At 52.7% G+C, this 26,969-nt stretch overlaps 1 protein-coding gene across 1 annotated transcript in view; it reads left to right on the plus strand.

Moving 5' to 3' along the window:
• Window positions 1–21,734, plus strand: part of Hcn4 (hyperpolarization activated cyclic nucleotide gated potassium channel 4) — a 39,693-nt gene extending 17,959 nt beyond the window's left edge. Inside the window, exons 2-8 of the mRNA XM_032910122.1 lie at window positions 2,648–3,071; window positions 12,166–12,327; window positions 14,347–14,565; window positions 16,309–16,455; window positions 16,577–16,817; window positions 17,615–17,779; window positions 17,886–21,734. Of these exons, the coding sequence (XP_032766013.1) occupies window positions 2,648–3,071; window positions 12,166–12,327; window positions 14,347–14,565; window positions 16,309–16,455; window positions 16,577–16,817; window positions 17,615–17,779; window positions 17,886–19,339 (2,812 nt within the window). The 3' untranslated portion in view covers window positions 19,340–21,734. The remainder of the gene's footprint in view (window positions 1–2,647; window positions 3,072–12,165; window positions 12,328–14,346; window positions 14,566–16,308; window positions 16,456–16,576; window positions 16,818–17,614; window positions 17,780–17,885) is intronic.
• Window positions 21,735–26,969: the final 5,235 nt, after the last annotated feature.

Here is a 26,969-nt window from a genome sequence, read left to right on the forward strand (position 1 = left end):
GACTGATGAGGTGACTTAATCCTGGAGAGATCTGCTGTACTCTCACCCAGGCCAGACCTTAGGAGGCCCTGATATCAGCAAGCTCGGTCCTCTCAGTTTTTCCCAACCATCCTTCCTTCTCCTGTGTCTGCACCTACCTTGGTAGGACCCTCTCCGCTGTGACACAGTCCCAGGAAGGCTCATCTGTCTCCTGAGCCTTGCAGAACTGCCTCCCTCCACCCACCCACCCAAGCCCAGAATTTGCAGTTTTACTGACCTCTCTGAATCTTGCCTCTGCTCCTCATCAGTCGTGTGGCCCCAAGCAAATGCTTCTCTTAGAGCCTGAGTGTTATCATCTGTAAAACACAGACAGAAGTAGCTGTAGTACTAGTGTGAGGGGTAAATGATCTAATGCACGGGAAGCACAAAGTTAAGCAGTAAATCCTTGTGCAGCAAGCACTGGGGGGCTCTTTGTGAACAAAGGCTTTTCAGTGTTCAAGGAGCCACCAACACAAAATGCTAGTCACAAGAAAGACTCACTTGAGATACTTCTGGCCACCCGGACTAGGGGAGTAGAGAGGGTGGTATACACTGGAGAAGCCAGCAGGGAAGCTAATGCCAAGCTCTCCTGGCAGGGCCTGCAGGCTGGCTCTGGCAGGCGTGACGGACGCTGTCCACGGTGCTGAACACAATTTTGGGCTTAGTTCAGAGATTTGTGCTACCATCTGGCAAAGAGCAGAGAGACCCTGTCTGCAAGACCAAGGGCAGTTCCCAGAGCCTGAATCCTCTCACCTTCCCAGTGTAGTCGCCAAGAGCCACCTCCTCAGATTTCAGCTGCAAAGGATGGCTGGCTCTTAGACCCCAAGACCTATCCTCCAAGAGGATCTAGTTCCCCGAGGTCAAGGCGTCTGGACGTTAAAGCAATAGGTGCTGTCTTCTGATCAGTCAGGTGCTGTGGTCCCTGGCTTCTGTCAATGCCTCTCCTGTTTATTACACTTCTCTCCCCCCACCCTGCCCCCTGGCCCTACTCCCAGTGGAAGTTTTGCTTCAATAAGTCCCTGGAGGGCTGTCTTCCACCTTTCATGTCTTTCCCGCCAGTTGATTGAAGTCATTTATTTACTCATTTAATAATATAGGGCATGGGTCAGAGCATTTTACTGGACTCGGCTTATTTTGTTCTTATGGCAACTTTTGCTGGCAAGGTATGTGAGTCACTTCCCTGAGCAGATGAGGGAAACTGAGGCAGGAGAGTCTGAGTGAGTAGAGCTGGAGCAGATGCAAGGTTAGCTACCCCTGGAATTCTACCCCTCCAACAGGCTGGTTTGCCCCTCACAGAGCTCCTGGAATGCTCTGGGACAGAAGGAAGTGCCATGATTCTAACCCCAGCCCAGATCAGCCAGGAATGTCTGGAAACTCAAGATTGAAAGAGTTAGTCAGAATGTAAGGAAATGGGTGGTTTTGCCTCATGCAATTTAGTTTTATGAAGACCACTAAATGCAAACATTCTCCTGTTAATTACTGTCTTGAATTTGGTCTGTAATTGAGGGAACGAGAGCTGGGGAGGGGCGGGGTGTAAAAATCTACTGGAGTGGCAGGCCTGCTGGAGTCAGCGTTCCCAGCCGCTTTGCACCCGATCTGTTAATTTTAGAAACTCCTCTAGCCTGAGTATATTATTAGATTTATGTACGAAGGGCCACATGGCCCTAAATGGCTCCTCTATGGAACAGTATTTTTGTTTGTTTGTTTTCCTCAGGAGATGAAATGAAAAGGAATGACGGTTCTGTGTGTGTGTGTGTGTGTGTGCGCGCGCGCGTGCGTGTACGTGTGTGTGTGTTTGCATGCTGTGTGTATGAATGGGGATACCCGGCTGTGGCTTCTAATAAGTATAAACAATTCTCTTTGAATGACTGTGGCTGGGCAGAGTGTACCCAGATCAAGAATACCTTGTAGAAGTTGGACCCATAACTCACTGGTGGATGTAGTGTGTTCTTTGCAGAAATATATGAAGGCTGGGTAATACCCCTGTATCAATGAGCAAACTAGGCAGAGAGGTGGCAAGGCATTTCCTGGTTAAGGGGGATACCAGAGAACCAACGTGAGACATGTTAGGTCACAATTAAAGGGACTCTACACGGTGAGGAAACTAAGGCCTGAATGAGGAGCCTTGGACCCACGTGATGTCACATTAGATATCAGTGACAGAGTCAAGCTGGAGCTAAAGCCTCTGCCTCCCAGGCACCTGATGGGTGACTGGATGTCCCCTGTTCTCTGGTCACATTCAGTGGCATGGCTGTCTGACAGCCTATCTCAGCCACAGCTAAACTCAGGGAACATGAGGGCAGCCTGGCCTGAGCCTGGGGAAGATGACACGAGTTTCTTGTCATTAAAGTAGTCTCTTATTTGTTCCCAGAGGTCATTGTTCCGTTGTGTTCCAGGTTGCCTCTGGCCAGGGAGTAGGCTGGGTGGGAGGATATAAACCTGGGACACAGAGGGTATCCCAGTGAGTGAGGAGTCTCTGCCTGTGTCACGCCCCGTGCTGACAACCTCCACACCTTACCCTGATGCTCACATGTCCGTCTCCCCGAGTGCCTCAGAATCCCCAGATTCTCCCGTGTCTGTCGCCTGCCCTCGCTCTCCTGGTGACTGACCTCTGTGTCCCTCTGGGCAGATTTTACTGGGACCTGACGATGCTGTTGCTGATGGTGGGGAATCTGATCATCATCCCTGTGGGCATCACCTTCTTCAAGGATGAGAACACCACACCCTGGATCGTCTTCAACGTGGTGTCAGACACATTCTTCCTCATTGACTTGGTCCTCAACTTCCGCACGGGGATCGTGGTGGAGGACAACACGGAAATCATCCTTGACCCACAGCGGATCAAGATGAAGTACCTGAAAAGCTGGTTTGTGGTGGACTTCATCTCCTCCATCCCCGTGGACTACATCTTCCTTATAGTGGAGACTCGCATTGACTCAGAGGTCTACAAAACCGCCAGGGCTCTTCGCATCGTCCGCTTCACGAAGATCCTCAGCCTCCTGCGCCTCCTGCGGCTTTCTCGCCTCATTCGGTACATTCACCAGTGGGAAGAGGTGAGTAGCTGTGGGAGGGACAAGTGGGTACTGAGGGAACTGGAGATGGGTTGAGTGGCTGTAGGTGGCATGCCTGCTCCAAGAGGACCAGCATGGGCAGTTCTGTGATCCCTCAGCCAGCAGTTAGTTTCCATACAAAGCATTTCACAGCTCACATCTCATTTAAGTCTGTAACAGTCGCAAAGAATACCATACAGATACTGTTGACACTCAAGCTTTGCAGGCATGGGACCAGGTTGCTAATGCTACATTGTTATTACATTAGATGTAGAAGTGTGTGTGTGGGGGGGTACAGACTTTGTTGGCAACTGTCTTAGATTGGGTTCTTTTAGAGTGTTCTCTGAGATGGGGATTTTCATGAAGGTGATTTGGGAAGGGGGCATCTTTCGGAGAAAGGGTAAGAATCGAAGGGCAAGAGGGTCAGGACAAGCGAGAAGCCAGTGAGGTGAGGCATCAAGCAGCAAAGTCCCATGGGAGCTCTGGGCACAGTGTACACCCCATCCTGAACTGTGCTAACCCGGGAAGAGAGTTGGAATGGTTACATTCCCTTGTCTAAGATTGTCCAGGGCATCCTTAGGTCTTGTGCCCACAGCCAAAACAGTTTGCAGCTTCCACACAGGTACTGATTGTAAAAGCCAAAAGCCCCTGGGGCACTGAAGCCTTAGGTATAAAACTGTAAGGAAATTCAAGAGTTTGAGGGCTCTAGCTACACGTATTAAAGTTTGAAAAGCCTCAGATAAACTAGGTGGGTTTGCATCATTCCGAAGGTCCTCAACTCGCTCCCTGCTGGAGCACCTGCCCCGCAGGAGGGGCTGAGGCCACAGGAGAAGACGAGCAGGTGACATTGCTGGGTGTTTGAGGCTGAGTTTGCTACTGTCCTGGTTTGCTTTCTGTTGCTGTTCTAAACACCATGACCCAAAGTAACTTAGGTCGCAGTTCTTATAGCTTACAGTCCATCCGTCATAAAGGAAGTCAGGACAGGTGCTCAAGGCAGAAACCTGGAAGCGGAAATGAAATCAGAGGTCACAGAGGGGTGCTGGTTATCCCTCACTCAGCTTGCTTTCTTGTGCACCCCTAGGACCACCTGCCCAGGCGTTGCCCTTGTGGGTTGGGCCTTTTCATATCAATCATTAATCAGGACAATGCCTTCAAGGCTTGCCTATAGGGAGCATTTTCTCAACTGAGGTTCCTTCTCTCAGAAGACTCCAGCTTGTGTCAAGTTGATAAAGATTAACCTCCTTGTTTTGTTAGTGGTAGCAAGCAGCCTAGGCCAGGATCTGTCTCCGGTTTGGGAGAGTCATGCTGCATGAGACACTCACCTTGGCGTGTGGATCTGGCTGTGCTAAGTAAGCTTATTGCCAAGGTGCCTCTCCCTGCGGGCCTCCCGGTTTCCAGAACCCCTACTTGACTGGGCTGAAAGCCCTGCGATCAGGTTCCAATGTCCCTGCCCTCCACCCCCGCGGCAGCCTAGCTGACGGTTGGTGCAAGGCAGATTCAGGTCAGGGGTGTCATGAACACATGTGCTGTGGAAGAAGTGCCTACACCAGCTTGGCAGAAGCACTCGCAGCAGAAATCCTCTTGGGCTTGGTAAATTTGCATTATTTCTGCTGACAGAGAGAGACAATGACTGCGCCAAGGTCACAGAGTGGTCCACTGGCAGAAGTGAGGTTGGTTCCTCATGGCTGTCTCGGCTCCCAGCAGTGTGGCTGTCCCTGCCCGCTGTAACAATATTTGAGGACCTTGGGGCTTGAGTGACATGTTGGAGACCCGAGTTCAATCCCAGCCACACACTGCTTGGCTCTGTGCCACCTCACATCTCTCAGCCATATTCTTTCTCCCTATAAAATTGAGTATCAGTAATTTTTTTTTCTTGAGGCCTTGTCACAGTCAGTTATTGAACAAATGTCCCTTGTCACTGGTCTTCTTAGCAATAGCCTGCTTGTCACTCTCATTTTCCAGGTGAAGGAACTGGGGATCAGAAGCCCCACCTGACCCACAGGTAGGCTTTATAGCCAAGGCTCCATCTCCTGGTCCATGACCTGTGATCTAGGAACATCCCTTCTGTTAGCAAGCTGCGCCCATGATGGTGCCTGCCTGGGTTCCATTTGGTCTGGAAGGGCCTTGCCAAGTGTTTAATCTGTGCTTTGTCCTGGGCAGGGCCCTGTGGACTCACCTGAAATAGGGAATACCAGAAGAGGGGCGATCATGGGGCATGGAGGCCACAGTGTCTGATGGTTGTATCTGAAGTCCCCCAGGGACATCCGGTTGCATGGAAGTATAGGTCTGAGCTCAAAGCTACGGAGAGGAGGGACCGCCTCTGTGACTGGTGAGCTGACCCACCCTAAGTGGCTGTGAAGGAAGGAGTGTGTGTTTGCTTCCCACAGTGACCTGGCAGGTTTCTCTCTTTGGGGAAAATTTCTAGGTCTTAAAGAATTACTTGGGTCCTGATTTTCCCCTGCTGTAGGCCAACAGATAGACTCGGGAGTATCAGCTGTTTTCTTTCTTTGGCATTGGGCCACTGGATCCCAAAACCACTAGGGTCGACCTTCCTCACGGCTTAGTGGGAGTTGACAGAGCTGCGTGTGGCTGGGCTGGCTGAGCCCAGGGTAGAGCAAAGCCCTTCCTTTACTGTCCCTGCACCGCAGGCTTTAGGAGCTCCGGCCCAGGGTGGCTGTCCCTACAACCCCTCTGGCCTGGCGACTCTCTAGGTTATTCAGACCTCATTAGACAGGATGTAGTGCTAGACTTGCCCTGGTGGGGGGCAGAGGTCCTGGGAACTGAGTTCTGCGGTCCTGAATTTAATGTTGCTACCCCCAAGCTGTGGACAGGAAGGGAAATCCTGGGCAGCCAGATGGACAGCTCCCCAGCCCTGCCCTTATCTCTCCTACCAATTTGGGAGGACATTGCTTTGAGCTGTTTTCTGCCTGTGCAAAGCCCAGCCAAGGGCTCCCCTGGAATTGGATTGGGGTTTCCCAGCTGACCCAAGAAACCCCATTTCTAGGACCTGTGTAGTCCACTCCACCTTCCGGTTTTCTCTCAGCCTCAGCGTGCCTGGCAACCCCATATCTGCATAAGAGCTAGTGAAGAGAGCAGGCGTAGAAAAAAATCCTGCGCTATCTCCTTTCAAATCCCTGAATAATTTTCTTTTATGAGGGGCCTCAGTTCCCCAGGTATCAGAAGTGCATTGGTTTTTTCTGAGGCTGAGGTGCTGAGGCCCTGGCCATCTTTCTTGAAAGTGCTGTTAGCTAACCCTGAGGGCCAGGTTGTGGCAGGCTTTGAAGGAGGAAACCCCAGTGTCAGACTGAGGAGTCAGCTTGCCCAAGGCCCCCTGGCGAAAATGTGGAATCTCAAGGCACCTGATCTCCCAGCCTCTCCTGGCTCCCCCAGGAGGCCCATCCTGTTGCCCTGGAGTTTTCTCTAGACTTAGTAGCAGGGTGGGCGGAGTGGCTTCGGCTGGGCACCAGCTTCATCTGTCCCTGGCGATCTAGGTCAGCAGCCTCCCTCAGAGCCTCTTGGAGCCAGCCTCTCCCCTCCCTCTGAGGTGTGAGCTTGTCACAGGCACGCAGGCTATTGTTAGCAACCTTGGTGGCCCCCCTTCGGATGTTCCGCTGCAGAGGGCTTCAGCACACCAAAAGACCCATCCCAGAAGCCTCTTCTCTCCCGGAAGCCTGGAATGGCAGGAGGAGTGCTCAGCCCAGGAACTATGTGGTCTGAGCCCCTCTTCCTGAGGGACCCCAGTTCTGTAGCTCTCAGTCTCTAGTGGTTGGCACCTATGGGAAGTGATCCTGGAGGACTGGGGCTGGCCCTGCCTGCTAAGGCTGTCACAGGCCCCAGTGTGACCAGGACACCCATGCACTGGCCACTCTCCGATCTTGTCTTTCATATGGATAGAGACGTGTTCACTTTCTAGAGGAGAAAATGAGTCTCTGGAAAACTTAACTAGGTTTCCAGAAGAGGTCTTAGTGGAGACTCCGTGGCAGCCTGACCCCAGTGCCTGGGGTCTGAACTATATGGAGAAATTAGTTCTACTGAAGTCTGGGTAAGAGACAGAAGGAAAGGAACCAATATGTGTAAAGTACCTACTGTGTGACACCTTCGCCCACTATTTAACCTAGTTCCCAAGAGAACTTTGGGTGTAGGAGGTCATAGTTACTGGCCCATTCCACAGATAAGAAAACTGAGGCCCTGAGGAGGTTATGCTGGGACATGGAACACACGTTGCTCTGCCAGTGAGAGTTGAAGATTTGCAGGAGTGGACACAGGTTCCAAGAGTGCCAAGCAGGCAGAGAATGAACTTCCCAGGTTATCTGTCTGGTGAAGCCTCCAGCATCCTAGAGAGAAAGGCGCTCAACCCCCCAGTCAGCCAACATTGTAATAGGAGATTTTAATGAAATATGAAGAGCCAAGCAAATATTTATCCGGTGCAGCTGACTGGCAGGTGGCATGTAGCCCCAGCCCTCAATGGGGACACGAGCACAGAGCAGCTCCATTCAGTAATGGCCAGCCCTCTCCTTGACAACCATATCCTGGGTGCTGTCTCGTGTGTGGTGAGTGTCCTTACGATTGAGGGCATCCTCTGTCCTGACCAGCTCCCGCCAGGCAGCTAGCTCCACGGTGGCCATGTTGACACACCTGGCTCTGCAGTCTTGTACCCTTGGCTACTCCCCTGGCCAGTACCATGTGGTGCTATCCTAGGCCCCCTGTCCACTGGGAAGGAGAAGCACCATTAGTCTCCCTACAGAAGTCAAGCTAGCTGTGATCTGTGTCTGCCTAGGCTCCATGCCCCTGTTGACTGTATATGCTGGTTGGGACCCGCTTACCTCCAGCTCCATCATGGTCGCTGTCACCCTCACCTCTGTCGTTAAGTTCTTCCCAGTTCTTGAGACCCTACCATGTGCTTCATGCCATATGAGTGACTGAGACTCTCGGGAGAAAGGGAGTTATAAAGAAATGGCAGGGGAGCGGGGTTGGGATATGGCTCCCAGTGGGTGGGGAGTGGGGGAAAAACAAGTCTGCGGGCCTGGGTTCAGGTCCCAGAACCCACACAAAGCCAGCCGCCGTAGCTCACGTCTGTAATCCCAGTGTTCCTACAGCCAGCTGAGGGGCAGAGAGAGTCCACAGAAGCTTGCGGGCCGGCTAACCTGGTGTAAACAGCAGTAAACAAGAAAACCTGTCTCAACAAGGTGGAGGCGTGTCCCTCGATATCCGCACATGCGCGTTGTGGTACATGCAGCCCTCTAAAATACGGGGCAAGGCATCGGGGCGCGCAGAAAGCAGAGGCTACGTGACACATGCCAGCTCCGATGCTTCTGTCTTTATTACCCAGAGTAATTCGTAGAAAAGGGCAGGGATTATGGGCTGTGACAGTCTGATACACTTTGCAGTCAGGGCCTGAGGCTTCCTTTAGCCTCCATATGGTATCTGTTTATTCATTTAAGCACACACGCATGCATGCAGCCAGCCAGCAGATGTTTTGCGTGCCTACCTGTGCATTCTATGCAGGAACAGAGACACAGAAACCAGAGGGGGCCGGGGGAAGCTGTGACTCGTGTTGTTGAATGCGAGTTAGTAAATCTCATTTTGGGATAGAGAGAATACCACGGAGGAAACCAGTCATGGAGGAGTCCTGGTGAGTGCTGGAAGGGGGCGTCACCTTCTACCTTACTAGCATTTGGGAGGCCTTTCTATGGCAGCAGAAGACAGGAAGGTGAGGAGCCCAGAGGAAGGGCATAGGCAGATGGATTGGCAGATGCAGTGACGAATCCCTGAGGCCTAGGAAGAACTGTCTGGGGCATTGGAGGACCTGAAGGGAGGCACTGTAGCCAGAGGTAAAGGGCCCTGGGCAGAGTGGGGGAGGGGTGGGCACGTCGTTGAAGCCCAGGATGCTGAAGCTGTAGTCAACAGGTGGAGTGTGACCTGAAATGTTGAGAGCGGTCACTGGACAGCTTCAAATCAAAGGCGACACAGCCTGCTTTTTTTTTTTTTTTTTTTTTTTTTTTTTTAAATTTCATTTAAAACTTATTTTCACACAATCTATTTTGATCATATCCTTGCTCCTCCCCAGCTCCTCCCCACCTTCCTACTCATCCAAATTCATGTTCTCTCATTCATACCCCAAAACAGAAAAAAAAAAACAAAAAACAAAAAAACCAACAAAAGACATTTGCTTATCTGGAAGAGTTAAATCTAGCTGCTTGGTGGAGAGGGGGCTAGAAGGCTGGAGCCTCACGCAGCCAGCGTGTCTGCCTGATGGAGTAGATAAGATATTTGGGGGGACGTCTCCACAGAGGAGCCTGGAGGTCCTGTTCTTGTTGCTTGCCTGTGCAGCCAGGGACAATGTGGTTTTAGATGGGTCCACGTGCAGACAGACAGGGGAACAGCTGGACAGGCAAGCCAGTCTGTCACTGCTGTCTCTTCATGTGTCCTGGGCATAACAAACAAAAAAAAAACTGGGACATCTCTGGGGTTGAAGGGAGAACAAAAGGAGGTGTCCTTTCTCGGGTGAGGAGAGGCATTGCAGATCTCCTCTGGAGGTGTCCTGTGATGCTTTGCACTGATACACCACAGGGAGTGCCTTAGACGGTGAGCTCTTCTCAGGGTACAGTGAGAAAAGTCCCCCTCTATTAAATCCATAGCCAAGAAATCTTGCACAGAACTGTGCTGCCTTGGGTGGAAGGGGTGGGAGGAGGCAGAATGCCGGCTGTGCTGGTGGCTACAGCGTCTGGGGTAATATGCTGTCCAGTCTCCCTCAGGATCCAGACAGGGCAGCCTAGCGCCAGACTGGCCCCTCTATCACGTCCCCTTGGGTCCCCACTCAGTCTCCTCTGTTGCTGCTATTCCATGCCTGCTCCCAAGTCTCTCTCCTTTCCTGTGTGTGACTGACTCCAGGCTTGGGGCGAGCTTCCTCCCTGCTCCCCAGATGGAGGGGGATTTTCTTGGGCACTGACTGACACAGCGTAGCCTCCTGGAGACATGGAATAGTAGACAGTTAAGAGCTCTTCTGAGGGTACAGCTCTGAGACTCAGGGAAGAAGGGTCAAACCAGGCCCTCACTCTAGAGGGAGCTCATGCAGGAAAGCCCAGGGGCTCACTGTGATTCTTCCTAAAGCACATGGTACGTGGAGGGGAGTGGATTGGAGCTACCATTCCCTGTCCAAACAGCTCAAAGCTGACTCCTAGAGCCTATGAGATCTGTGCTTCAAGGGCACTGCCCTGTCTGTGCTTCTATATTCCCTTGACCTCTTCACACATGGCTGTTTGTGAGAGTGTCATGAACAGAGCTTGGCCATGGGCTGAAGCCCTTTGCCATGGGACAGTAAGGGAAGAAGAGCTAGCTGGGCCTGTTCTGATGTGGTTCCTCTGTCTATCTTGTCTCTTCCTCCCCTCTCCCCTCCTCCTCCTCTTTCTTCTGTCTCTCTGTCTCTCTCTGTCTCTCTCTGTTTCTCTGTCTCTCTCTCTCTCTCTCTCTCTGTGTGTGTGTGTGTGTGTGTGTGTGTGTGTGTGTCTGTGTTTCTCTGTGTGTGATTACTTGGTGTCATTTATTGTGTTATTGAGACAGGGTCTCTCACTGGCCTGGATCTCACCAAGCACACTAGGCAAGCTAGAGCCCCAGAGATCCTCTTCTGCTTTCCCAAGGGTATGCTACCGAGCCTAACTTTATAACGTGGGTCCTGGGGATCAAATTAGAGTCCCCATGCTTTCAGGGCAAGCACTCTGCTGGCTAAGTGCTCTCTAGCCCTCCAGTCCCCTAGTGTGGTTTTCTGACAATCCCAGCTTTATGCTGCTCCTCCGGGCATTGTGAGGGTGAGTTCTGTCTAAGTAGGACCAGAGAACATAGTCCTTTTACCAGTTTGTCAGCCTGATTCAGCCTTAAAGACCTAAGGTCTGTGGAATTCCCTGGTGCTATATCAGACGCAGGTCTGCCTTGTGGTTCCCAGCTCAGTACATACCTTTGAGGCTGCTGTCCTGCCTAAAATGACTGTCATCTCTCATGCCTGTGCCTTAGGGACATCAGACTGAGAACAGAAATACTTAGTTTGTCTCTGGACCTCAGCTTCCCTCCTGAAATGGGCTTGGGTCTTAAGTGGCATCTACAGGTTTATAATTTGCACCCTAGCCCAGGAGTAATGTATTTTCCTGGGAATGGTTTGATGGTATCAGAACTAGGGACAGATAGCTGGAGAGCCCCCACAGTCTCCCAGACTGGAGGCCAGAACTTCTGCATGCCCCCTGGGCTTTCCCTAACCTCTCTCAATCCCAAGGCCCTGTAACCTTGGGCTCAAGTCAGCTTTGGAGGAAGAGGCAGGAGCTAAGGGGCTAGGGTGCACTCATCCTGACCAGACCTTGCTACACAGTAGCTTAGCACAGAAGCAGCCATGGAGGTGGGCAGGCTGCAGCAGGCCGGGGAGGAGGTACCGCCATAACTGATTCAAGTGTAAGAAACAGCAGTGTTACTAATACGTATGACCTGATCATGAAGATTAATTGCTAGTAGCGTTGTCTCACAATGGCTTGTAACTTATTGAATACTCTGTACTCAGGACTAAGTACTTCACATGTATAATTTAATCTTTCCGACAGTCACTCAGTTACCAATTTTTCTCACCGTTTCCCATGTGAGGAAACATGACCAGAGAAGTCTGGGGATGTCCTCAGGGCTGCACAGCTAGGAATTTGGTCAGAATCAGGCATGGGTTTAAGATCTCTCTGAATATGAAGCCTGTGGGCCCATGCTGCCTGCCCCTTTGCTGTTCCCAGGCCTGGGCCCTGATGTCCTAGTAACAGATTTAGGGAGCACTCACGGCTGAGGCCTGACTTTAGAACCTGACTCAAAGCATGCTTCAGGCTAGGTGGCTTCTCCCTGGTGTCCACGTGCCCTCAGCAAGCTGATGAGGTGACCTCTCTGCCCACTTCTTATCCTGGGTAGCTGCTCCTCCCATGGGAGACTACCTGCATCTGCACAGACGCCAGGCATGTCGCCATGGTACCCTCCAGCCTGCCTCCTCTGGGTCTCGCTTATTGTATTTCCTCCTCAGCCCCAGCCTGCACACCCACTCCGACCACTTACTTGTCTGTGTAATGGCTCAACTCCACAGATCTTCCACATGACCTACGACCTGGCCAGTGCCGTGGTGCGCATCGTGAACCTCATTGGCATGATGCTTCTGCTCTGCCACTGGGATGGCTGCCTGCAGTTCCTGGTGCCCATGCTGCAGGACTTCCCCCATGACTGCTGGGTGTCCATCAACGGCATGGTGGTGAGTATACATCGCTGCCTCGCTCTGGGCTAATGTCTCCTCTCCAGAAGCAGGCTGGGTAGAGAGGCTGTGCAACCCCTGAATCCCAACATATGGGACCTTGAGATGCTGGCCCAGTGCTTAAGGACACATAGGCCTTTCCTTTTCATGTTGAGCTCTCCCTCCTAATACAAGAAGTCATTCAAAGAACTCTTGGCTGGAGCTGTGCACCTTCTAGCCTTTGCATCTAGCCATGCATTTTGACAGCCGGGCTGGCTTTACCCACAGAGACTAAGACCTGGGCTACTCTGTGTTGTGGTAATGTGACAAAATGGGCTGATGGCTCCTGCCTTCCTCACCATGCTGCCTAGAAGCTGAGCTGAGAAAACCAAAGGCCACGAGGGCACTGTTAGCAGCATAGGCAGATTTCCACATTTCTCTAAGGGCAGAGCTGATTGTCCCAATGCCCTAAAGAGACCCACATACCAGCCTCCTGTGCGGGGCCGAGCATGGAGTGTGGGCAGACTGGACGGTGACTCTCTAACATTCTGCATGGGTGAGAGAATCAGGCCCGAGGCTTCCAAAAGCCTTAGACAGAGCCCCCAGCTACAGAAAGGGTTTCCCAAGAAGCAACCCCTGGGCATTTCTCTGGCACTGCTGAACCCCTGCCTTTCCTTCTAGTCTATGTGGTGTGGTCTGAAGGCAAATCCCCGGGGCCCCACAGGGTGAAAACTTGCTTTGAAAGAGTGAAAGAGACCCCGAGGCATCTTCAGAATCAGACAGGCTTTACAAAATAGCCTTTTGATGAACTAAGAGTAAGTGAGTCTGCCACACGGGTTGAATTTCCCCTGTTCCCAGAGGCTCAGCTTCGAGGCCAGAAGCCCTGACAGAAGACAGCTAGAGGCTGCCCTAATCCTCAAGGCTGGGGCCCAGGCCTCTCTCACCCCTGGGAAACAGTCCTACCCACCCCACTCTAGTGTGGACTGAACCACAGACTCCACAAATGAGCTCAGCTCTGGGCAGGATGGTGACCTTGACCTTGGCCAGGCCTGGTTTGATGTCCTCCAGATGCTTCGGGAATGCTCAGGGACCTAGGCACAGGCTCTGTGGACTTTACATTGTGGAGACACTGGGGAAGGGGCCAGGAGCAGGGTTCAGCTGGTCCTTCTTATAGGGGCAATTGTTTTCTATGAAGGTAACAGGCCCACACATGCACTAAATTCAAGAGATGGCCTTTCTGAGACTCCTTCCTGGGGGGGGGGGGGGGGGGGGGGGGGGGGGGGGGGGGGGGGGGGGGGGGGGGGGGGGGGGGGGGGGGGGGGTGGGGGGGGGGGGGGGGGGGGGGGGGGGGGGGGGGGGCGGGGGGAGCAGGGGCAGGGGCGTGGGCGGGGGGGGGGGCGGGCAGGGAGGGCAGGGGCAGGGGTAGGGGCAGGGGTAGGGGTAGGGGCAGGGGAATCAGGGGCGAGGCCCTGGGCAGATGAGTAGGCTTCTGAGAGCACAGGAAGCTCCAACTGCTGCTCACCCAGAAAGAGGACAGTGATGTTGGCTCCTGCAGAGCTGTTCCCCCTAGGGGAAGCATCGCTAGCCTTGTAATTGAGGTCAGTGGGGAAATGGGCTCTATTTGGTAGCTGTTTAGGGATAGGGGATGGAGCTACACAGTGAGGGGAAGACAGCAGGGTGGCTCGCCATATGCCACCCAGCCAGGAGAATTTAGCCTCCCTGTCCCTGGCCCTGAGGTCAGGCCAGGGTCAGCTGCCTCACTCCCTTGATGTACCTTCCGGTGTGGTCCTTGCTTCCCCTTCTCCACCCCAGTGTACTAGAAAGGTCTAGGTTTCATTCACAGCCACCACGAGTTGCCAGTACCAGCTTGGCTGCCCATTGCTGAAGGTCTTCAGCCAAAGGCAACACTGGGGAGCCCTGCGCCTGAAGGTGGGCAGGGAGTCTTCTAGGTGCCAGCAAGTAGGGTCTTCCTTCCCCGTTCCTGGCCCAGGCCTACTCTCTCCATCCGCACGCATTTGTCCTCCTGTGTTCTGTGTGCAGAATAACTCCTGGGGGAAGCAGTACTCCTATGCCCTCTTCAAGGCCATGAGCCACATGCTGTGTATTGGGTACGGACGGCAGGCACCCGTAGGCATGTCTGACGTCTGGCTCACCATGCTCAGCATGATCGTGGGCGCCACCTGCTACGCCATGTTCATCGGGCACGCCACCGCCCTCATCCAGTCGCTGGACTCCTCCCGGCGCCAGTACCAGGAGAAGGTAGGTTGATCATTGTGTCCACCTAGGGGTTTCTCAGGAGGATCTGGTCACTGGACCTGTGCAAGAGGAAGCATTTATGGCCAGCATACATGGTCACGCCCACAACTGACAGTACCGTGGTGGGCAGTCTTAGATGAGAGCCTTGTCAAGTCCCCGACTTAAACCTACTCTGCACACACCCTTCCTTCCTCTCTTCTGTGGTGGGGGAAGAGGGTGAGTTATCTCTTTACTCGCAGGGACCAGTACCCTCACTGTTGCTAAGTCTAGTAAGGTTCTCAAGTCTCCCTTGCAGGCCCTCAGCATCCGACAGGGGTCCCACCCCTCAGCTTCGCACCTGGTTTCTAGGACTGCACATCTCTGGCCAGTCCTCCCTGCTGGCCTCCTGCCTCAGGATCCCGTTGAGGCAACACCGACTTCCCATGCTCTGTGACATTGCCAGACCATCTCATTCTCAGCTCCAGTATTTCCTGGGTGGCCAGTGGGGGTCGGGCAGAGCTTGCTTTGAGGAGGCAGTGGGAGAGAATTCTAGGCCAGTGGCCCTGGGGTGCAGTGAGTGGTGCGTGTCGGGGAGAGTGGCAGAAAGCAGTGTTCTAGGCTGGCAGGAAGTGGGGGTGGGTTGGATAGAATAAGAGTCATAAAGGACAGGACTCAGGTCAGACCTAGGTGAAGATCTATCTAAAGCCAGCATCAGGGTCCAGCCTGTGGTATACACCACGGGGATCTATGTAGAAAAGGTGCTGTGGTCTGTTACACCACAACCAGACTGAAGCTGCTTGTGACTTCTTCAAGAATTCCCCTTATTTTATTCTTGGTCTTCCAGATCTACCTAAAAATCCTTCTGGAACGTCTTACCTCTCTGCCCCACCCCCATCTCCTCCCTAGACTGCTCCAACAGCCTTCTAACTCCTGCCTGGTGTTCCTCCATCTGCTGGGAGGCAATTCTCCAAAACCCAACTCCCAATGTGCAGGCTGCTTCTGTCACAAGAGGCAGTAGCCACAAGAGGTTACTGCCCTGCCAGGCCTGTCTACATTTGACTGGGGCTGGTGCTAATAAACAAACAAACAAACAAACAAACACAAAACCTCAGCCAGGTGAGGTGGTGCATGCCTTTAGTCCCAGCACTCAGGTAGTGGCAGAGGCAGAGTGAGAGGCAGAGTGAGAGGCAGATGAGTTGGGGGCCAGCCTGGTCTATAAAGTGAGTTCCAGGCAGGACATCTAGGACCACACAGTGAAAACCTGTGTCAAAAAAACAAAACAAAACAAAAATCACCACCACCACCACCAGCCACCAAACCTCAAGGTCTCAGCTGAGGCCATATCTATCTACAGACACAGCGTACAAAGAGTGGGGTGTTCTCCCGTGCACGTCCTGTATTCTGCCCCACTGCAGCCCTTCCTGTTACTGGGCCTGCTTTCTCTCCTGGCAGGAGCTGGTGACTCCAATATGCTTAGTGGAAACGCGTTCACTTCCCTGGTCATTAGCCCGTATGTGGGCCGTAGACAGTCCCTGTTCCCGCTCATTTTTAGTTTTGAGCAAGGTGAGGACCAAACACGGATGGAAGCCTCCTTTTCTCTCCCTACCTCCAGTACCCCACAGAGCTGGGAGTCGGGGCCATTATTTTGGGTACAGTGTGCTTATATTACATTGAGCCACCGCTAGCTAAGAAAGCTTCAGGGTTGGAGTGCGCCTCTTGTCACCAGCCTGGGTGCCTGGAGGTGACTCCTGTCTCTCCCCATCTCAGTACAAGCAGGTGGAGCAGTACATGTCCTTCCACAAGCTCCCGCCTGACACCCGGCAGCGCATCCACGACTACTACGAACACCGCTACCAGGGCAAGATGTTTGACGAGGAAAGCATCCTGGGTGAGCTGAGTGAGCCGCTTCGAGAGGTGAGCCGCACAGCCGGGGAGGGTGGGTGGGGGTGCCAGGCCTTGCCGGCACACAGTTTCCTGACTCTTTTTTTTGTGTGTGTGTGTGTGTGTGTCCCAACCCGTGCTGTCTGTGGAGCAGGAGATCATCAACTTTAACTGCCGGAAGCTGGTGGCGTCCATGCCACTGTTCGCCAATGCAGATCCCAACTTTGTGACGTCCATGCTGACCAAGTTGCGTTTTGAGGTCTTTCAGCCTGGGGACTACATCATCCGCGAAGGCACCATCGGCAAGAAGATGTACTTTATCCAGCACGGCGTGGTCAGTGTGCTCACTAAGGGCAACAAGGAGACCAAGCTGGCTGATGGCTCCTATTTTGGAGGTGAGACAGCCAGGGGGCACCAGGAGAACAGGGGTGAGACTAGGAGCTAGGCTAGAGGGATACCCTGAGATCAGAAGCACAGAGGGACGTTTCATAGCCAGAGCCTGGAGGCGGGCATCTGTGAGCCCTGTATAGGGGTGTCTGTCTGTGAGGTCTACTTTAGTAGAGCACTTAAGACTGGTGGCTTCTAAACCACAGATACTGGGTTCTCAGCTCTGGAGACTGGGAGTCACAGACCGGTGCAAGCGTAGTGGGTTCCACTGAGGGTTCTCTTAGAGGTAGACATTGTTGTCTCAGAGGGTAGGAAGAGCACGTGTGTCGTCTGTCTCCTTAGTCTCTTCTATTGTGTTTGTGTGTATGCTTGAACCTGCATATATCCAATTATACTCTCATACATCATGGTGCCCATGTAGAGTTTAGGGTACAACTTGGGCAGCCGAGTCTCTCCTGCCCTGTGGGTCCTGGGTATCCAACTCACATTATCAGACTTGGCTGAAGGTGTTAGACTGCTATGACCTGCCCCTCTCTAGCCTCTTCTATAAAGGTATGACTCACCTCCCAAAGCCCTACCTCTAAGTACCAGATCACCCTGAGATCAGGATTTCAGCATAGGGATATGGGGTGACCACAGGCATTTTATCTGTTAGAGGAGCTGGTACCCAGTATGACTACAACCTAGCAGGGCAGCCTAGTGAGTTCATCGTACCAATCAGTGGAGACCAAGGTCAGGATCATGCGGCTCTGAGAGGCCTGGAAGTTTTGTGCCTGATTGACCCTGAGTCCTGCTGTGCCCACAGAGATCTGCTTGCTGACCCGAGGCCGTCGCACAGCGAGTGTGAGGGCGGATACTTACTGCCGCCTCTACTCACTGAGCGTGGACAACTTCAACGAGGTGCTGGAGGAGTATCCCATGATGCGCAGGGCTTTCGAGACGGTTGCGCTGGACCGTCTGGACCGCATAGGTGAGGGGCAGGACGTGCAGGTGGGAGGGCAGGGCAGCAAGCATGCAGACTCCACATCGCCTTTCCTGGGCGTGGCCTGAGTGTCCGCTCTTGTTCTACGGCTCAGGCAAGAAGAACTCCATCCTCCTCCACAAGGTGCAGCACGACCTCAACTCAGGCGTCTTCAACTACCAGGAGAACGAGATCATCCAGCAGATCGTGCGGCATGACCGTGAGATGGCCCACTGTGCTCACCGCGTCCAGGCTGCTGCCTCAGCCACCCCAACCCCAACGCCTGTCATATGGACCCCACTGATCCAGGCACCACTGCAGGCTGCTGCTGCTACTACTTCGGTGGCCATAGCCCTCACACACCACCCCCGCCTGCCAGCCGCTATCTTCCGGCCCCCTCCCGGACCTGGGCTGGGTAACCTGGGGGCTGGACAGACACCGAGGCACCCAAGGAGGTTGCAGTCCTTGATCCCTTCAGCGCTAGGCTCTGCTTCACCAGCCAGCAGCCCCTCACAGGTGGACACACCGTCTTCATCCTCCTTCCACATCCAACAGCTGGCTGGATTCTCTGCACCTCCTGGATTGAGTCCTCTCTTGCCCTCCTCTAGCTCTTCCCCACCTCCAGGAGCCTGCAGTTCTCCCCCAGCCCCCACTCCATCCACCTCCACTGCTGCCACCACCACCGGGTTCGGCCACTTTCATAAGGCGCTAGGTGGCTCCCTGTCTTCCTCTGACTCCCCGCTGCTCACCCCACTGCAACCCGGCGCTCGCTCTCCACAGGCTGCCCAGCCGCCACCCCCACTGCCTGGGGCCCGAGGAGGCCTGGGACTCCTGGAGCACTTCTTGCCGCCCCCACCTTCGTCCCGGTCACCATCATCTAGCCCTGGGCAGCTGGGCCAGCCTCCTGGAGAGTTGTCCCCAGGTCTGGCAGCTGGTCCACCAAGTACACCAGAGACACCCCCGCGGCCCGAACGGCCATCCTTTATGGCAGGGGCCTCTGGGGGGGCTTCTCCTGTAGCCTTTACCCCCCGAGGAGGCCTCAGCCCTCCGGGCCATAGCCCGGGACCCCCAAGAACTTTCCCGAGTGCCCCACCCCGGGCCTCTGGCTCCCATGGTTCCCTGCTCCTGCCACCTGCATCCAGCCCTCCACCTCCCCAGGTCCCACAGCGCAGGGGCACACCACCCCTCACCCCCGGCCGCCTCACACAGGACCTGAAGCTCATCTCAGCCTCTCAGCCAGCCCTCCCCCAGGATGGGGCACAGACTCTACGCAGGGCCTCTCCTCACTCCTCAGGGGAGTCGATGGCTGCCTTCTCACTCTACCCCAGAGCTGGGGGTGGCAGTGGGAGCAGTGGGGGCCTTGGGCCTCCTGGAAGGCCATATGGTGCCATCCCAGGCCAGCATGTCACTTTGCCTCGGAAGACATCCTCAGGTTCTTTGCCACCCCCACTTTCTTTGTTTGGGGCAAGAGCCGCCTCTTCTGGAGGGCCCCCTCTGACTGCTGCACCCCAGAGGGAACCTGGCGCTAGGTCCGAGCCAGTACGCTCCAAACTGCCGTCTAATTTATGAGCTGGGCCCTCCCTCCCTCCCTCTTCTTTTTCTTGCTCCCTTCTTCCTTCAGGTTTAACTGTGATTAGGAGATATACCAATAACAATAATAACCATAAAAAACATACCCCAGAAAAACAAAAAGACAGCAGAAAATAACCAGGTATTCTTAGAGCTATAGATTTTTGGTCACTTGCTTTTATAGACTATTTTAATACTCAGCACTAGAGGGAGGGAGGGAGGGGGGAGCAGGCAAGGCCCAAAGGCAACAGCCAAAGGAAGGCAGGCAGGATCTCTGGGGACAGGGCAGGTGTGGGGTGACCATGTCTGGGTCCTAGCACAGATCTGTCATTGTATTCTTCCTTAGAGCAAGAGCTACCTACCATCAGTTCCTTGGCTGTGAACTTGGCGCCCACTCTGCTGGGGGCTGCCCTGGAGTGTGTTCCCAGGAGCCTCCTGCGCCTGAGTCCTTGGGACACACCGGGCCCTTGAGGGCCTTGCATTTTTTCTACTGTAAACGTAGCAAGATATGTATATGAATATGTATATGTATGTAAGATGTGTCTATGTATAGCTATGTAGTGCTCTGTAGAGCCGTGTAGATAGCAGCTTCCATGTGTGCACATGCGTGTGCAGTCTAGTTTAATCCCATGTTGCCAGGACACCCAGGTCACCTTACATCCAGCAATCTGCTGTGGCCCGCAGGCTGGGCACTGCAGGCTCTGGGGGGAGTTCTCTCTCCCAGTCCTCAGGGAAGGGGACCCCTGGAACCTTGCAGCAGACCCTCTTTCCCCATCTCTGGGCTGCAATCCAGTTCTAGCCCAACCTCTAGTCCCACGGAAGGGGAAGACTCCAGGCTGAGCCTTTCACTTCCCAGGGCTTCAAGCACACCTGTCACCTCTGTGGCCCAAAGTTTCTCCAGCTGTACAATGGGGGGTTAGGGGAGCGTCTATTTATTGAGTCTGCTCTGTGCCAAGCACTGGTTATACACACCCGCATGCTGGGAGGTGAGGATTATGGTTTCCTCCCATTTCACAGGTGAGGAAACCAAGGGCTGGTTAGAGCCACATAACCAGAGGTGGCAGAACTGGTCTGCTCTGAGCTGCAGATCAACCTCCCGAAGGCTAAAGCCTGTGTTCCTCCTATCAGAAAATGGTGTTTGGTAGAGCCCTAGCTTTTGGTCCCTAGGCAAAGTGCAGGAGGACGAGATGGGAGCTTGGTGGCAGTCAGGCTTCAGTTCAAATCCCAGCTCTGTCACTTCTTAGCTGTGTGACCTTGGGCAAGTTATCTGACTTTTCTGTTCCCTCATTAATAAAATAAGAACTATGGAACTTCCTCACAATAACCAGTGAGAACCAGATAAGAAAAAGACATGAAATGCCCAGCCCAGTGCCTGGCACACAGCATAGTAGGTGCTCAATAAATCATGTTTCTTCGCCCCCTCCTCATAAACATTGCTCCAGTGAACTTTGGTGAGAGCCCAGGGAACTTTAGCTGAGGGCTCCAGATTTAAAACTCTCAGGACTCAGGAGGTGGCTGGGCCTCCATCACAGCTCGAGGAAGGTGCGTGGCCAGTGGTGGGCTTGAGCCAGGCCTTGGGATCTGGGAAGAGTGAGTAAAGAAAGGACTTAGAGAGGTGGAGTGCACAGGGGAGGTTACGGCAGTGAGTCAAGTTGTGGAGTGGGCCTTTGGGAGAGACCTACAGGCTGGGAGCCGGAGGAGGACCTTGGATGGGAGGCTAGGCTCATCTGTGGGTTTGACCCTGAGCTAGAAGCAGATTTCAGGACCCTGGTGGAGGCACAGGCAGAGGCTTCCCTATCAATGGGTCGAAGCAGGTAGGACTTTGATGCCCATGCAGTGAGGAGGACTGGTTCTACCATGCCTGGCGTCCCTGTGCACCGGCTAGAATGGTGGCAGGAGCAGGTTTGGCCCTGGGATGGTACAGGGAATCTCTTGGTGGATGGCTTGCAGGGAGAGAAGGGGTGAAGGTCCTGGTGCCCTAGAAAACCGGCGGGAGCCCTAGGTTATGCAGGGGTTGGAGATGTCTCTGAGATCCAGACCATCTTCAGACCCGTGTTCTGCCCCCAAGGAGGGCAGCCTAGGGAGCCAGCTGGACTACTCACCTTAGTCTGTCCTAGAGGTACAGGCGGGGGATGGGGGTCTGGGTACAAGGAGTGAGGAGTCTCTCGTCCTCAGGCCTGGCCTAGCCACCCTTCTCTACTGACACACGCATTTTATAAACGACTCTAATACACTGGCAAACTCCTCAGTGACTACGGAGAGGCCAGGTCCAGTCAGTAGGACCTTCCACCCCACAACCTCTACAAGCAATTTTCAAATCTTCCACTTTTAAAACAGAAAACGGTTAAACACGCCGTCTTGTATATTTTATTTAAATAAAAAAAATTACAGCAAATGCCGAGTTATTTTGGGGTCAAAGATTGAGTGGTGAGGCTCACAGGGAAACCTGGCGTCTCCAGTGAGGATGTGGGGGCGGGAGCGGGACACTGCCCCTTGAGCAGCTGTGGACACACATGTGCATGAGCCTGTGCTCCTCCCCCCGAAGCATGGAGTTGAGTTACATGCAGAACTGTTCATGGGAGCATGGGACATGACTACAGAGAAATGTGCACTTGTCCACAACCTGCGGGGGGAGGGGTGGCGGAGTGAGACAGTGTATCCCCTATGTCATGTGTGAAGGGGTTAGGACCCTGATGCAGGTCCCTTCCTCTGCCTCTGCCACAGCTTCACGGTCTCTGAGGAGGAGGAGGAGGAGGAGGAGGAGGAGGAGGAGGAGGAGGAGGAGGAGGAGGAGGAGGAGGAGGAGGAGGAGGAGGAGGAAGAGGAAAAGGAGGAGGCGGCTAGCACAGGACATACGAGCTCCATCCAACTAGATGCTGAACAGATGACCTGCCCTCTTGCTGCAGACAGGCCCTCAGAAGAGGACAATCAATAAGCTGGGGCAGGAGGTGACCGGTTGTGGGGAGAGCATCGTAGGCATCAGTGACAGATATGGGGCTCTAGTAGACCAATGGCAGGCAGGCCTGGAGCTACAGAAGTTGGTGCCACACCACCTCTTACCTCACACTCTTGTACCTAACCTTTGGCTGCAGAGGGTCCCTGCAGGCCCTTGGATCTTGATAGCTAGGGCAGGTATCTGGGGTTGGAAGAGCAGTCTCCAGGTTGCTGGCTGGCAGGGGGAATACCATCCTGCCTGCATAAAGAGGGGGGAATCTCCTCTGGAAAGAGCAGGGAACCTGGCCAGTTGTTCCCCATCACTGCTTGCCTAGGCTGTTTCCGTGGTGACAGGCCTGGGAGTCCTGTTGCTAAGCAGACAGCTCAGCATGCCCAGCGTCCCCATGACAACTGCCCCCTGTGGCCAGGTGGCAGAGCTTCCTCTGGGACCCCACTGGCATGACATAGACAGGGCTAAAATCAGCTGCTGTGTGGGCAGTCTAGGCTGGACCACAGTGGCCTCTGGTGGAGGTGGGGGTACGTGGGGTAGGGTGAGGTGGGATTAGAGGCAGGTCTCAATCAGCTAGACTTCCTAGACTTCCTAGGGACAGATAGTAAGTGCCTACTGTATGCTAAGCCCCGGGTGCTTTCCTGTAATCTCATTTAGTTCACCCACCAACTCTAAATCAAAAGCCTCAGTGACAGTGAGTCACAGGAAAGAGGCGCGAGGCTCAGAGCTAGTGCTTACTGGATGCCCATCAGCCAGAGTGCAGGGAGCTGGGTCAGATTCAGCAGGAGGCTGAGGGCTTGCCCCTGTGCCGGGGGCTTGCACAGGCAGGGTGAGACAATGATAACATGAAGACCCACAGTGAAAACAGCAGTTTGTTTACGTCCCTTACCGTTGACTAACAATTCTAAAGAGTCAGTGATGAAATATTCTCCCCTACCCAAATCTGGAAACACCACCTCCCCGATGAGCTTCAGCCCCACGGGACAACTCTTATTCTTCTATTAGAAAGGTGAGAAGGCCCAAGATTACTCTTAGGCCTCAGTGGCACTAAACCAGACTGGAAAATTCAAACTGTGGCTGTGTTTTTCTGGGGATCAAACCTAGGGCCTCTTAGAGGCCAGGCAAGTGCTGGACTATACTGAACTATATCCTCTGGGTTGTTTCTTGAGACAGGTCTTACTAAGTTACACAGGCTAGCCTGGAATTCAGTCTGTAGCCCAGGCTAGCCTTGACATGAGGATCCCCTTGCTTCAGCCTCCTCTTGAAAGGTTGAGATTATAGGTCTGCACCAGGCCATTCGAACAAATGAAAATTTCAACAACTTGGACCACTTCTTGCAGGCTGTGTTCCATCCCAAGTGCTATAATGTTGCTGTCTCCAGCAGAATGTCCTAAGGGCAGTCTCAACTTTCTGACCTCACTTCCTCCCTGGGAGTTACTTCCTCCTCCTCAGCAATGTGACTTCCATTCTCCTCCCTGGGAAAGGCTCTGAGCCGGTCCTGTAGGTCCACACTGGAGAGTCCAGGGTTGATGTCCACGCCTGGTAGTCTTGTTCTCCTCAGTGTCAGACCCCATTGGTCAGGTTCTCCCCAGACTGGGGGTCCCCACTCTCCCTAGACTCAGCTGTGAGAGTTCCTCTTCTTCCCAAAGGTTGGTGCTGATGGGCCTCTGGTCTTGGCCTCCTCTCTTGTCACTCCAATGCCATTCTAGGGTGACCTCACCCATGCCCAGGGCTTTCCCCCGTTGTAGAAAAAGCCTCCCACACTAACTCAACCCAGGCTCCCAGTCCCTCAACCTTGGCCGAGGCTTCAGCGTCTCCTGATGAACTAGGCTCTTCTGCTCTACTCTTTACAGCTCCCAGTGAGGCTCAGAGCTTTCTTCTGCTGACCTCTGGCCCCTGCGGACCCCTAACCCTGTTGACTTTACTGTTTTAGTTCTCTTTCTCTTGAAGGTGGGATATTTCCGATAGGCAGAAGACACATTCCATATGAAGGTATTACCAACACCAGCCTCTCACTGCTCACCTAGTTTAAGACGCAGAACACAAAGAAGACTTTGAAAGCATCGTCTCTGTGGCCCTGCTTCTCCAGGCCAGCTTACCTGAGAGCTAACTTCTGCCCCTTTACAGAAATAAGGTCTCCGTTTAATGTGTTTTGGTTGCACACCAAGGTTGAGGAGTTGAATTAGAAGTGGCTGCTTGGAGGGGTGCAGGATTTTGTGTTAATATCGCTCAGGATTTCTGTACGTGACACAAGTCTGTGCGTGTCAGTTTTGTTGCTGTTTTAAGTTTCTGTACAGTAAGGATCTATAGGTTTGAGAATGTCACTTAGCTGGCAGAGTACTTGCCTCGCATGTACAAATCCCTGGGTCCCATCCCCAGCACTGCCTACGACCAGGCATGGTGGCACATGCCTGGAACCCCAGCCCACAGGAGGTGGAGGCAGGAGTGTCAGGAGGTCAAGGGCAGCCATGTAACCAGCTGGAGGCCAGCCTGAACAGCATATGTCGTCCTGTTACAGCAACAAGAAGTGTCTTTTTATTGCCTGTGATGGGGTGGGCCACACTCGTCTAATCTCTGTGGTCCACTGAACAGATTTTTGGTTTTAAGACGTTGTTAGACCAATGCCTCCACGCTGCACATGCCATTGTGTTTTCCACTCGATATTATCACTGTGGGGTGCTGTGGCCTTTTCTTTATCTCTCGGGCATAGGACTCCAGGCTGGAGATGGGAAAGGCAAGTCAGGCTCTCACTCTTGCAAACACTGCTGCTACAAAAGCTCCCGGAGGTTCCTGCTGAACCGCGTCTAGGCTCCGCCTCCAGTAGTGGAACAGTCGCCGGGCAAATTAATCTTCTTTCTATGAGATAATGCCAACCTGCTTTAAGTAGTTCAAACAATTTACACTCCCACCTGCAGGGTATGAGTTATTCTTGCTCCACATTCTTGCCAATGACGGGAGTCATCAGGCTTCTCACTCTCCCCAGCCTAGTGCTATTAATTGTGTTTTAATGAGCAAGTCTCTAATTACTAGTAAAGCTAGGTCTCTGTTCATATACTAACTTGCCATATACTAATTTGTGTTTTTACTTCTGAGAAATATGGATTCATGTGCTTCGTCCCATTTTCTATTGTCATTTGTCTTTTTGTTGATTTGTAGGAATTTTACACATATTAGGAAAACACGATAAATTCTTTATCAACTATGTGTCACAGATATCCTCTTCCTACATATGGTGTGTACCACGCTCTCTCTTTGTCCCTTCCCCTCCAATTCCCTGTCTTCCCTCCTTCCCTCCTTCTTCCCTCTGATAAACAGATGCTTTCTATATTAAAATGAAGTTTAAGTTTGTCAATATAAATACTTCAAGTTCTAGAAATTTCTTGGTTTAAGACATCTCTCCTGCTCTGATATTACGTTATTCAGTCACCTCCTTCCATATGCCACTGCCATAGGGCCACGACGTAACCTCAAAGGAGGCTGTCTATGTAGAGTAGAGGCCTGGAATACTTGCCAGTTTCAGTTTATATCTGTTGCGGTGATTAAATACCCAACTAAAAGCAACCTAGAGGAGGAAGGGCTTGTTTGTCCCACACTCCTGGGTTACAGCCCATTACTACAGGGAAGTCAAGGCAGGAACTAAAGCCCCACAGTCAAGAGCAGAGAGAGAACACATGGGTCCTGACTTACTGCTCAGTCTCAGCTTATTTTCTCCCGTTCTATTGCTCAGGACTCCCCGCTCCAGGAATGGCTCCACCCACCCACAATGCAGTGCATCTTCCTACATTAACGATCAAGGCCATCTCCCAAAGACAGGGGCGCAGAACAACCCCTTGTGTAAATTTCCCTTGCGACTCTTCCCAGGTGATTTTGGCTGCCTGTGTCAGGTCGATAGTTAACACTCACCAGCATACCAGTTCTGAACATCTTGGCCAGGTCTTTTAATATGGTTTTATATGGTCTCCATCGGGTTTTACATTTCATTGGATTTTTTTCCTAGCTTCTCATGTTTTTGTTACTGTTGCTAATTTTATCTATGCTTCCTATTGAAGCATAATTGAAGAATAATTCATATGCAGCAAAATTCACTAATTTTAAGTGTCGAGTTCAATGAGGTCTTACAACCACGTCAACAGTTAGAACGTTTCTCTGATTCACCTCTCACCCCCTTCAGTTTCTTCCTCTCTCTTGGTTCCCAGCAGTCTGTTATCATATCCCTCATGTTTTTCTGTTTCTGAAATTTCATGCATGCGGACTCAGGAAGCACTTAGTCTACACCTGCCTGATATCCTAGGTTAGCCCCATGCTTTCCAGCTCTGCCCGTGGGATGCTGTGCTGTACGGCTTGTTCGGGATTTGTTTATTCGACCATCGATGAACAACTGGGCTGTTTCCATGATTGCCCATTAAGAATAAAGTTTCTATGAATGTGGATTTTAAAAACACTTACATTGGCAAATACAAATTGTCATACACAGCATGATGCTTTGAAATCCGTACTCAGGGAACTGCCGGCTGAATGGAGCTAATGAATACGTATTACTTCATATGTCATATCTTTGTGGTGAGAACACTTAAAAACTTATTCTTCTAATTGTTTCAAAATGAATATGAGTTTTCATTGATTGTAAATACCCAGCAATGGCTCTCCTGAGTCATATGATTGGTATATTTGTAATTTTATTTTCCA

The sequence above is a fragment of the Rattus rattus genome, chromosome 8, assembly GCF_011064425.1.
Source record: "Rattus rattus isolate New Zealand chromosome 8, Rrattus_CSIRO_v1, whole genome shotgun sequence".
Classification (NCBI taxonomy): Eukaryota; Metazoa; Chordata; class Mammalia; order Rodentia; family Muridae; genus Rattus; species Rattus rattus.